This window comes from Glycine soja, chromosome 4 (genome assembly GCF_004193775.1).
Source record: "Glycine soja cultivar W05 chromosome 4, ASM419377v2, whole genome shotgun sequence".
NCBI classification, from domain to species: Eukaryota; Viridiplantae; Streptophyta; class Magnoliopsida; order Fabales; family Fabaceae; genus Glycine; species Glycine soja.
In genome coordinates, this window is record NC_041005.1 from 48,822,251 (window position 1) to 48,834,421 (window position 12,171).

Genomic DNA, 12,171 nt, shown 5'->3' on the forward strand with positions numbered 1-12,171 from the left:
TAAGGTGCTTCCTTTCCCTCTAAGGTTTAATTATTCGTTTTGGACCTACCAACAAACAAACAGTGAAGCCTTTGTTTTTATTACCTTACTTACACCTCTCTATGGTCTAGACCAAATAAAAATAAATGTCTGGAAGGTAAAATTAAATGAAGAAGCAAGCAGCCAGATTATGATCAAATGGTGGCATGTGATCATTTGTTATACAACAGGTTCTTTGAATGATTATTTGTAGGATGGATGAGATGTACTTGCTTCTTTCTTTGCCTGGGTGGTTCTTGCTCTAGTGTGTCTGATTAACACAACTTGTGAATTCTTTCTCCTCAATGTTATTTTTTTAATCTCTTCCCTTTGAATATATTATATGAAATCAAATTGTGATTTAATGAAAAAGTATCACCTTAGGAATACTGATTTTTTGAGGAAATAAAAAATTGTGTGTCCACTTTTCAAGAAGATTTGACAGTGATATGGATGTCATGTGAGTGTTTATCCAAAAGTGAGTGAATGTCTTCCTTCTTCTAATCACCTCTGATTGTGGGCACCCAAGATGGGTGGCTGTAATTGCTGGTCTGAGATTCCTTTATTCTTGTATTGTTACAGTGTGCATGTTCCTTTGGTTTGTGTAACAAATTCGGTGCTGTTCCTCAGTGCAGATCTGCAGCTACAAGTGTGCTTAAGCTGACACTCTCCGAGTGGAGAACATTCACAAGTGAGTGAGGCTAATGGATCTTGAATCCAGCAAGTGTTGGGACACCTCAAAGGTTAGTGCATTAACTTGGAAAACCATTGCAAAAAGAAAACTTTGAAATATATATATGGTGGTACCTAGATGTGGCTTCTTCATTGGCTGATAAGGGGTTGGTAAAATTTTAGTTTAGAATGAATGATTAAGGTGTAAGAAGCTAAATTGCATTTCAGGACTCTTGGAAGACAATTCTGCTCTTGGCCTACCAAAGCCTTGGTGTGGTATATGGGGACTTGAGCATTTCTCCATTGTATGTTTACACCAGCACATTTGCTGAAGATATTGAACATTCAGAGACCAATGAAGAGATTTTTGGTGCCCTTTCTTTTGTCTTCTGGACTCTGACACTGGTGCCGCTCTTCAAGTACGTTTTTGTGGTTCTTCGAGCTGATGATAATGGAGAGGGTAAGCATTTGAATGAGTAAAATGAAGGAAGCTAATATGCTGCTTCTGCTCTTGTTGATGGTTTTTTCTTGTGTGGTTCTGCAGGAGGTACTTTTGCTCTATATTCCTTGATCTGTAGGCATGCTAAAGTTAGTCTCCTTCCAAATCGACAACATGCGGATGAAGCGCTCTCTACATATAAGATGGAGGAGGCTCCGGAGAAAGATACTTCTAAAGTGAAGATGGTGCTTGAGAAATATAAGGGCTTGCATACAGCTCTCCTAATTGTGGTTCTACTTGGCACTTGTATGGTAATAGGGGATGGACTACTTACCCCAGCTATTTCTGGTAAGATTCCACTGGATTAATCTTAACTGTGTTTTTTTTCCAAATAATATCTCATCAATTTGTTGACTAGCCATCCATTTGTGTAGTTTTCTCGGCAGTATCTGGTCTTGAGGTATCTATGTCCAAGAAACACCACCAGTGTAAGTTTCACTTATGGCATTCTCCATCTTTCAATTCCAATTAAATGAAAAAATAATTTGTTTGATAGTCACATGAAGATAACTGAGAAAAAATTTAAAGTAATATGTATCATTTTAGAATTCAATGATGAAAGAGTTCATTCATAGCTTATCATATTAGTTGAAATGGTTAGTTTGCTGGATTTGTTCCTTGTTTTATTTTTTGAACCAATTGATCTGTGTTTGCAGATGCTGTGATTCCCATCACTTGCTTCATACTGGTGTGTTTGTTTGCACTGCAACACTATGGTACACATAGGGTGGGATTCCTTTTTGCTCCAATTGTGTTGGCATGGCTGTTGTGCATCAGCACACTTGGTTTATATAATATATTCAAATGGAATCCACATGTATATAAAGCTCTTTCACCATATTATATGTTCAAGTTCTTGAAGAAGACAAGGATAAGTGGATGGATGTCTTTGGGTGGAATATTACTGTGCATAACAGGTAAACATAGAAAATTCATATATATGGTTAAATCTTATCTCTTGCACTGTACTCCTACATAACATATTCGTTAAATCCCAACCTGTGCTTTTCTAAAAAAACACATGTTGTGTAGTTATCTCTCCTGCAAGCTCCAAGTCAAAACTTCGATATAATTAGGACATAGATTAAGTTCTATGTGCACACTTACTTTGAGTCAATTTTTATTTTTATCTGCTACTACATTATTATTCCCCTAAAAATATTCAACAGCATGGTGTTATCTACATGAACAAATTTCACTATAACCAAGAGATTTTGCCCCCAATATATTTCAGTTTCTATTGGAGCATTGAAGATATCTATGGTTGCTTCAACATGATGTTGTTTACCGTATGAATGACTTCTTGTGTTGACCTTGTGTGCAGGCTCAGAAGCTATGTTTGCTGATCTTGGCCATTTCTCATATATGGCCATTCAGGTTGGTTAATTTCATTTTCTATTTTCCTATATTTTTCTGGAATATTGACAAGCTCTAATGGGCCTGGGAAAGGTCATTTAAACACGAAAGATCTTCTAACAATTTGTCATGTGCAGATTGCATTCACCTTTCTGGTGTATCCTGCGCTTATATTGGCATATATGGGTCAAGCTGCTTATTTGTCACATCATCATGATTCCGAACTCCAAATAAGTTTCTATGTCTCAGTTCCAGGTATTCATTATCCCAGCTCATTTGACATTTACTTACTAGCTGGAAAAAATTTCCTGGCAATGTGGTGGTAGTAAATACGAACATATCTAGTGCCTTTATTAGTTTCCTGAATGTATATGAATTTTCTTGCCTGTATGATAGCATATTATAGAAAACATCATGCAACTTTTCGGCTGCAGAAAGTGTGAGGTGGCCGGTGCTTATCTTAGCTATTCTAGCTTCTGTTGTGGGAAGCCAAGCAATCATCAGTGGAACATTTTCTATCATAAACCAGAGCCAATCTCTGGGTTGCTTCCCAAGAGTTAAGGTTGTTCATACATCTGACAAGATACATGGTCAGGTCTACATCCCTGAAATTAATTGGTTACTCATGATCCTCTGCATTGCTGTGACCATTGGATTTAGGGACACAAAACACATGGGAAATGCTTCAGGTAACTTGTACATTTATGCATGATTAACTGAATCATGGTTTTTGCCTTTGTTAAAGCTTGAAGTGTTATTTGCACTATCATTGTTTTTTATGCTAGATCTTTTGGGTTTACCCAACTTATTGTTGACTCAACATTACATTTACTTTCTTAATATAAAGCCTCAGCTAGGTGAATTGGAGATAGAAGATATGTTGGTGTTAAGACAAATAAATAAATCTTTTTTTGGTGCAGGGTTAGCAGTGATGACCGTGATGCTGGTGACAACATGCCTTACTTCCTTAGTAATCGTAGTTTGTTGGCATAAACCCCCTATTATAGCCCTTTGCTTCCTGTTGTTCTTTGGCTTTATTGAGCTGCTGTATTTCTCAGCTTCACTGACAAAATTTTGTGAGGGTGCCTGGTTACCTATTCTGCTGGCCCTATTCCTCATGATTATAATGTACCTTTGGCACTATGCAACCATCAGAAAATATGAATATGACCTTCACAACAAGGTATCACTAGATTGGCTTCTTGCCTTGGGTCCAAGCTTGGGAATTGCTAGAGTCCCTGGAATAGGCCTAGTGTTCACTGACCTCACCACTGGCATCCCTGCAAACTTCTCCCGCTTTGTCACCAACCTTCCTGCATATCACCGCATCCTTGTTTTTGTTTGTGTGAAATCAGTGCCTGTCCCTCACGTCCCTGCTGCTGAGAGGTATCTAGTAGGCCGTGTAGGACCACCTGCTCATCGGTCCTACCGGTGCATAGTCAGATATGGATATCGCGATGTGCATCAAGATATTGATTCCTTTGAGTCTGAACTAGTAGCAAGGCTTGCTGATTTCATCCAATATGATTGGTACCGATCTAGGAGGAGTAGCATGAGCATTGACGATGATGCCTCAAACTCCAATGAATCATCAAGTTACAGATTAACCGTAATTGGAACAACTGGTTTCACTATCCAACCAGGATATGAAAGTGGTGGGGAGAGTATGCAGCAAGCAAGTGTATCTGTTGGTTTCCCCTCTGTACAAAGTGTGACTGATGTTATTGAGATGGAACCGGTTGTGACTGAGAGGAGAGTGAGGTTTGCAATTGATGATGAGCCTGAGAGTGATGCAAGGTCTGAGGCAGGAGTGCAAATGCAGGAAGAGTTAGAAGATCTTTATGCTGCACAAGAAGCTGGGATTGCCTTCATTCTTGGACATTCTCATGTAAGAGCAAAGCAAGGCTCATCTGTACTAAAGAAATTGGCACTTAACTATGGCTACAATTTCTTGAGAAGGAATTGTAGAGGCCCTGATGTGGCACTTAAGGTTCCCCCAGTTTCTCTTTTGGAGGTTGGCATGGTCTATATTGTGTAGAATATCTAACTTGTAATCAGCTTCTTTTTTGTTGTGTTTTTCATATAGAGACATAGGCTTCAATGCCATAGCAGTGTGCAGTTTCCAAAGGATTTTGTGAATGAGACTGTGGGAGTGACTCTACCCTTAAAATTTAACGTAAATTATATAGAATGTTTTCTTTTTTCTTCTTTTCCTTTTCCTTTTTGAGGGTAATTTATATAAAATTAGGATGCTTGAGTGCATGACAGAAGGCTTATATAGATGTATGTTACCATTCCCTGTCCTTGATGCTACTCGTAAGATGTTTTCCAAATTGTCAGATTAGGAGGCATAGTAACAGCTATAAACTTGTAATTTCTCTTACTTTTTAATTTATAAAACTACGAACAAAGATCATCTCCATGAATAGAAATTCCACCAAAAACATCCTACTTACGCGTGGAGTAATATTAAGGGAAAGAATAGATGTGAACAAACGGAATCGTTTGTCCAACCATATATAGGACATAATTATGTTTGAGAATAAGAAAATATCCATTAATAACAGCATTTGCAATTAAAGAAATCAAATTACACCCGCCCAGTGTTAATTGGCGTAATCTGAAAAAAAAAAAACAATTGAATGTAAAAACATGTGTTATTGTTTTATATCTTAATTGTTAATATTTTATTAACAGAAAATCAAATACACTATTTTTTCTTCTCTTCCTTCTCCTTTTACCGTGCGTCATGTACCGAAATATTCCATTATTTGTGTGTGGCCTTAGTAAAGGAAAACCTTAAATAATACATAATAATGTAAAATGGCGCACACATTAAAATTTTACATACAAATTGGATGTTATGGAAATATATAATAGTAGTTGTCTAAAATTCATTAAAAAGTGCCACGCAAATATTAGTACTCCATCCTGTATCCTACTTGGTCTTTATGCAAGATATTTAAGTCAATAATAATAAACATGAATCAAATGATCACGTGGCACAAAGTGGAAGATAACAGAGATCCTCTCGTTTTATGAGTTCCCTAAGGTGCCGCATAGTCCTCTATTAACCACCAGGTTTTGTGAGTGGCCAGTGCTGTGGACAAATTTGACAGCCACGTGTGGCTACAATTTTGTGGCTCCAAAACTTAAGGAAAGCACACCTGAATACACATACATATAACATTAGGAGCATAGTAGAGAAGCAAGGTGCTGAGTACCAAGAGATAGCTAAAATGGGACTTGGGACTCTGCCACTGACCCCTTCTTACAGCGGTTTCTCTTCAAACTCAGGACTTATACATGACACCACCAATCACAGAAGGGTCAATAGAAGCATGAAATTCAGAGTTTCAGCAAAACAAGAGAAGCAAGAAGAGAAGAAAAAGCAATCTTTGTTCAGCAGTGTGACTGAAGCTCTTGATTTTTCTCAAGTGAGATCCGCTGAGGATGCTCAGCTTATAGAAGAGGCTAGAGAAGCCACAAAATCAGGAGAAAGAATGAGTAGGGAACAGGTATATATATTGTATTCTTCCTACTCATATTGTTTATTTAGTAAATATTTTCTTAATAATCCTGCTAACTAATTTTTTTTAATGCAGTATGGAGCTCTTAGAAGGAAAATTGGTGGTACATACAAGGATTTTTTCAAATCTTACGTTGAAGGTTCAAAATAGTTATTCTTGTATAATAGCAATATATACTTTTACCTTCTAAACAAATGAGACATTAGTCTGTTCCTTGATTAGTCTCCTTTTAAGTAGCCAACATTCTTTAATCTTCATTTTCTTCTTTGGCTAATGAAATTATTCTATACAAAATGTTCTTTTTTCTCTGCTAATAATGGAAGGAGAATTTCATGTCCTTCTTGACCCAATTGGTGTTAATTTGACAAAAATGCATTGGTTACTCAATTGTCAATTCTATCACCAATTGGCATTTTTCATTTTTTGATGATGCACTTAGGTCAATATGGTTAGTTGAATCAGTGTCTTAATTAGCAATAGAACTGAAAAATTATTTTTCCATTGAGCAGTGGACGGGGCATATGTTGAAGAGGGCTGGGTTGACAAAACATGCAAGGTGTGCAAGAAGGACACTAAGGGAGAGGCAAGGCAAGTGGACAAGTTTGGAAGATATGTTCATGTAGCATGTCTAGAGAAGGCCAACACAGGGAACTTCTTTACAAGACTGTTTTCTAGATAAAGAGCAGCATTCCAGAGTCATGGCATGAAATGGTGGGGGGAAAACTCATTTTCTCATATAGTCTTTATACCCAATGATTCTATTTAGTCATCCAATTATCACATTAGATATTCAGCTTGTGTGTATTCTTGTATACAAGAGTGAGAATTAATTGTAGTTTCCACGTTGGTTAAATGAACTATAGCAATTTCAACCATACAATCATTTATCTATCTCAAGCCTTTATCATCGTAGCAAAACAAAGAGTATTATTGCCTCATGGAAAGTGTATTTTATTCAAACAGCCACACGCATGTGTTAGTGAGTGGCTTTTAACACTTTGTTTGGGAAAATGTAAATGGCGGAAAAATAAGAAATAGGTGAGAAATGAGAAATTGAGATTGTTTGTTTGCGTAAGTGGAAAGAGAAATAAAAAGGTACCAGACCCGCATTTTTTATTGCCTCACTGATATGCAGCCAAACGCAACTTGACAAATGCATCTTGCACATTTTGTGGTGATCAGGAAACGCTAGAAATCGTGCATTTACTAGCAATTTCTTGTATTCAGTATCAATTCTTTTTCTGTCAGTTAGAAATCGACACATATTTTGTGCATTTAGTTATTGGCAGGGTTTTTCATTTACCAACAATTTATAACCGCTAGTCACAAACATATATTATCAATTTTCATGAACTACAGTCTGATTTTCACACATTGCAATCAGTTATTTGACCCTAAATTTTCTATTTTAAACAATCTAACTTAGTTGATTGAGAAATTTGACTGAGTTGTTATAAACTCTCTTATTCTTAAGTTTGATTTCCTACAAATGAAAAAAAAATATTCTCTCAAATAATATTATGATCTACACTTAACATTAACTATTTTAAATAATTTGGATTCTATAATGGAACCTCGTTCCTTTTTGTACTAAAACACTAGGTATATATATATATATAGTGGTTCAACAGCAGTAAAATTATATACTCAAACTAAATCAAAAGAGATACGTACAGGAAAGAGAATATCATGTTGGCCTTTTGCAATAAAAGACGTGATTGCTGAAGAAAATATAAGGAAAAAGGAAACATTGACATCAGTAGTTTTATTTCATAAAAGGCAAATTTCATGAAAAGGAAGACACATAACTTTGATAACATTTATAAATAAACGACAACCAAAAAAAAAAGTTACGAAATAAAGGCACATAATGGTGACACAATTAATCCCATCTATAGCTAGCTAACTATATATTAATTTATCCATCATCATCATATACAAATTTGAGTCTCACTGGCATCAACCCAAACGCAGTTCCAAATCAACTTCTCCATTAGCACTAGCATTCATGGATGTTCTTGCACCACCTGTTTGCATCTGGAACCCATACATGGTGGTGTTGTTGCTGCTACTTGCTTCTCCATGTGATGGGGCCAGAAGGAAAGGAGCATTCTCCGGGAAAAGCATGTGAGTTTGTTGTTGTAGCTCATTAACAATCATAGGCATGGAGACAGATGCAGCCATAAGATTGTTGTTTTTGGGCATGAGGCTAGATGTTGAGTAGGTTGGCTTCCTTCTCCTAAAATCATGTAGGTGTGTAGATGGTAGGTGCCTGAAGAAGCTAGCACCATAGCTCTGAACTTGATGTGGTGTCTTATTCAACAAAAACTGTCTAGCAATTTTGCTCCAGTGACCTCTTCCATACTTGATTAGCCCCACAAAAAATAGCCTAAAATCCAAATGTAGTGTATAGTACAGATTAGTGTCATACAAAAATGAAAAAAAAAGTAATGATAAATACTTAAGAAGGAAAAAATAGTAACACAAGCACCACTTAATGACTTATTAAAATTTAATTTCTTTCTTCAGTATTTCTTTAATAAAAAAGTTAAAACTAAGGTTTTAAAAAAACATTTTTGACCATGATTTCGGCCGTAATGTTAAGGTTTGAGTGTTTGCAACTATTGAAGTTATATTTGTTTACAGCTTTTCACAAGAATTACGAAGAATCTATAATCACGACCATAATTTACAACATTGATTAGAAGTGTAATGGGAATTGAAATGCAATTAAATAGTATAAGAAAAATGAGAGAATGCTAGATATATGAAGTTTGAAGGACACAAACTCATGTTCTTTTTATCAAAAAAGTTGAAAGTGATTAAGGTTTTTAAAAAACGATCTAGGACCGTGATTTCGGCCATAATGTTAAGGTTTTTCTAGTGTTTATAACCGTATTTGCAGCCACATCTATCAGCAGTTTTACACAATCTTAAGAATCCCAACGAAAACTATGATCACAATCGCAATTTAAAACCTTCATCATTATAGAAGAGTAATGGAAATTGAAATGCAAAATGAGAAAATGCTAAATAAATGAAGTTTGAAGGAAACAAACTCATGTTCTCTGTGAGTCCAGGGCTCCTTGAGTCTAGCTCCATGAGGAAACATGCATGTGATTGATTCAGGTACTGGTTCAAGTACTGTAGCAACCCTTTGTTGCATACTGGGTTGGAATGCAGTAGCAATCTGAGAGTGCTCATTGGTATGTCCTGAAGCTGCCCATAGAGTACTTTGGGGCTGGTTGGTATTTGTGCAAGCCATTAAGGATATAGGAATAACTTTCTCAAATTGAATTTTTCCATTAGAAACAGAATCAAAATTGAGAATTCTTGCTGCAGTATTATGAGATGAACTGGGTGATGATGGAGGGGAGTCTGAAAGATCAATAATTTCAGCCACCATTGTTGAGCAAAGGTAGAGAGAGAAAGAAACTAGCTAGCGGTGGAAGAATGGAAGGTATCATACAAACGTTGCTAAAACTATGCTTGGACTATGTGTTGAAAGATGAAACTATTACTGTCTTTTTTTATAGAATTCGACGGTTACATTTACCTAAATATCTAGAGAAGATCTCATTGTATCATCACACATAGAGATTAGATAATCAAGGTTTATGAGCTCACTTTCATTAAATTTAACCAATATATATTAAAGATGTTAGTTTAAGATTTTTTTTAAAAAATATATATTAATTTAACTAAAACATCTTGAATTAACCAAATGGGTTGACAATCTTGCACTCACACAATGTATGTGGGAACGATTTATTTAGCGCTATCAAATGCGAAAATCTTTGGGATTAATAACAGTCACAAACAAAAAATAAGAAAAAAGATTAGTCTTTAACTCATTAGATTGAAAGATATATGTGACTAGAAAAAAAATATCTTCCCTTTAAATCATCTAATAATATATGAATCCGACAGATTCTAAAGACTTAGAAAAATAATGGTTTGATTAGAGTTTTTCTGGTTTTTACTAAAGACTTCTCAATCAATAGACCAAAACTAATATTTTTTAAATTGAAAGAATCACTGAACTGAGTTTTATTCGTCTAAAAAAAGAGTAAATATATGAAAATTGACTTACTATTGCACGTGGAATATTTTATTTTCAACAGCAAAGAGCGAAATTGGTTGAACCATGAAACGTTCCATGATTCATTTATACATCCATTCCTTTCAACGATGTTTTCTATGCATCAGTTACCAGAGTTTCCGCAATGGTTTATTTGGATGATACTACTATCTCTCTTCATCGGTTACCCGAATTTCTCCAGTAGTTTATTTCGATGATGTTGTCTTTTTCATATCGATTATCTGAATCTCTATTAACTTTTTTTATCTTCCTTTAACCGTTGTTATTCTGAACGGCAATAACATTTTTCTGATTCTTTGTAAAAAAAATTATAATGATTTTGTTAGTATTGATTAGAAGATGAATTGATTTAAAAATATTGGAAAATCAACATATTAATTATTATACAGTGAAATGCTGATATATATGAATTGATTTTGATGTACTAAGAATAAATCACAATGTATATATGAATTTAATAGTTTGGATATAGCTTTCTGCCTGGCTAAGAAAAATGGTAAAAGAAAATTTCATGCAGAAAAAAAGATTAAAAGTAATTAATAGGAATAACGCAACGGCAATGCAATTTTTAAATTACTGCTACTATTATGATCAACCGCTAAACAATAACATCTATGATTCATTAATAAAACAAATAGTTAAATTGCATACCCACCACAGCTTCACATGCTTTTCATGGTTCAAGCTTCTCTACAAAATTAATTTGTTGTGCATATGTTTATTCGTCCTCACCCCATTACTTCTATTATTTCGTTATCATGTTCTGAGCTCCTGAACTCCAGAATGAATTCCATAAGTACAACCCATCACCTAAACATGATACTAGAGCAAATTGAGGTTAAGGTTCTCTTAATAGGCATTTTAAATTGATATGAATATATCTTTTATTCCATTAAGCAGGAAATTTACTTTGATTGCGTACAACATAATGTGTCCTCTTTCAATCCTTGGTAAAAATTACTCCTATACACCCATTAGTATGTCTTATTATAGAAGAGTCTTTTACATTAGTATTTTTGCTGGTCTATCTGATGTACTGAAAAACTCAGATAAAAGTCAATTATTATCATGTTAGCTGAATGCAAATTTTAACAGATAGTGTATCTCTTTAATCGCTAAATATTCTAGAACACCAGGTGTGAAAGGTCGCGAAAAAGTGACCAAAGTTCTCTTCAAACACATTCACGTGGTCCGTCAATTAAAACCGTTGGAAAAAAAAATATCAAATGACTTATATATTATTTTAATAAATGAAACTTTAAATACCAGTCGTTCGTCCTTCATCCAATAACTCAAAAAATACACATTCTCATAGCAGATTAATTATAACCGTTGAATGAAAATCAAACGATATATATAATATTTGAGTAAAATCAAACTTAAAATACATGTTTAAATTACAAGTGGTTTGATCTTTTTCTCTTGTTCTCTTTTCATTCTCATTTTTATTTTGATCCCTACAAACCTCACATGGAGACAAGTGTGAGGGTCTCCTTTTTTTCTTTAAGTACAAATGAAAATTTATTTGTGACATCATTATCATACTCTTAAGGCCTTCCAAGTAAGATGGTTAGTTTTCATAGGGACTACATCAAAAAGTCTCTCATCAACATATTTTTCAATGAAGAAGTATATCAAAACTTGTCTATATACAACTAGTTCCCCATTTTCACTCAACCATTGTAGCTTGTAAAGCCTAGGGAGAGGGAAAGTTTTGAAAGCAAATTTTTTAATCAATCTTTGACTAGCCATATTGGTGCAACTACCCCCAACAATAATCAAAGAACATATTTTTTCCATGACGATGCACCTAGTATGAAAAATGTTCTCACTTTAAGTTTTATCTATCCTTATACACTATTCATTAACCTCCTAACTATCAAAAGATCACCTTCCAGGAGTTATACATCACATTCACTTTCACTCTCACCAGAAGAATTACAAGAGCTAGAATTCATCCAACAACTCAGAAAATACATTCACATGATCAGATA

At 34.8% G+C, this 12,171-nt stretch overlaps 3 protein-coding genes across 14 annotated transcripts; 2 read left to right on the forward strand and 1 right to left on the reverse strand.

Annotated features, from left to right (window-relative positions):
* Positions 1–4,755, forward strand: LOC114410165 (potassium transporter 2-like). 12 transcript variants are annotated; one of them, XM_028373988.1, is made up of 10 exons: positions 1–305; positions 649–761; positions 919–1,150; positions 1,235–1,477; positions 1,564–1,617; positions 1,846–2,106; positions 2,514–2,566; positions 2,683–2,800; positions 2,980–3,234; positions 3,466–4,755. In XM_028373988.1, exons 2-10 carry the CDS (start codon positions 723–725, stop codon positions 4,581–4,583), a joined length of 2,373 nt encoding a protein of 790 aa, XP_028229789.1. In that variant the 5' UTR covers positions 1–305; positions 649–722; the 3' UTR covers positions 4,584–4,755. The 12 variants fall into 12 exon arrangements, with proteins under 12 accessions (XP_028229789.1, XP_028229779.1, XP_028229778.1 ...); XM_028373978.1 differs by having other exon boundaries at positions 1–325; positions 3,466–4,583; XM_028373977.1 differs by having other exon boundaries at positions 654–761; positions 3,466–4,583.
* Positions 4,756–5,723: 968 nt separating this feature from the next.
* LOC114410166 lies at positions 5,724–7,071 on the forward strand. The gene is made up of 3 exons (XM_028373989.1): positions 5,724–6,063; positions 6,151–6,214; positions 6,585–7,071. The coding sequence occupies exons 1-3, from the start codon at positions 5,785–5,787 to the stop codon at positions 6,752–6,754; spliced, it is 513 nt and encodes a 170-aa protein (XP_028229790.1). The 5' UTR covers positions 5,724–5,784; the 3' UTR covers positions 6,755–7,071.
* A 742-nt stretch (positions 7,072–7,813) lies between these two features.
* LOC114408230 (myb-like protein J) lies at positions 7,814–9,580 on the reverse strand. The gene is made up of 2 exons (XM_028371294.1): positions 9,135–9,580; positions 7,814–8,464 (listed from the first exon to the last, which is right to left on the reverse strand). The coding sequence occupies exons 1-2, from the start codon at positions 9,479–9,481 to the stop codon at positions 8,035–8,037; spliced, it is 777 nt and encodes a 258-aa protein (XP_028227095.1). The 5' UTR covers positions 9,482–9,580; the 3' UTR covers positions 7,814–8,034.
* Positions 9,581–12,171: the final 2,591 nt, after the last annotated feature.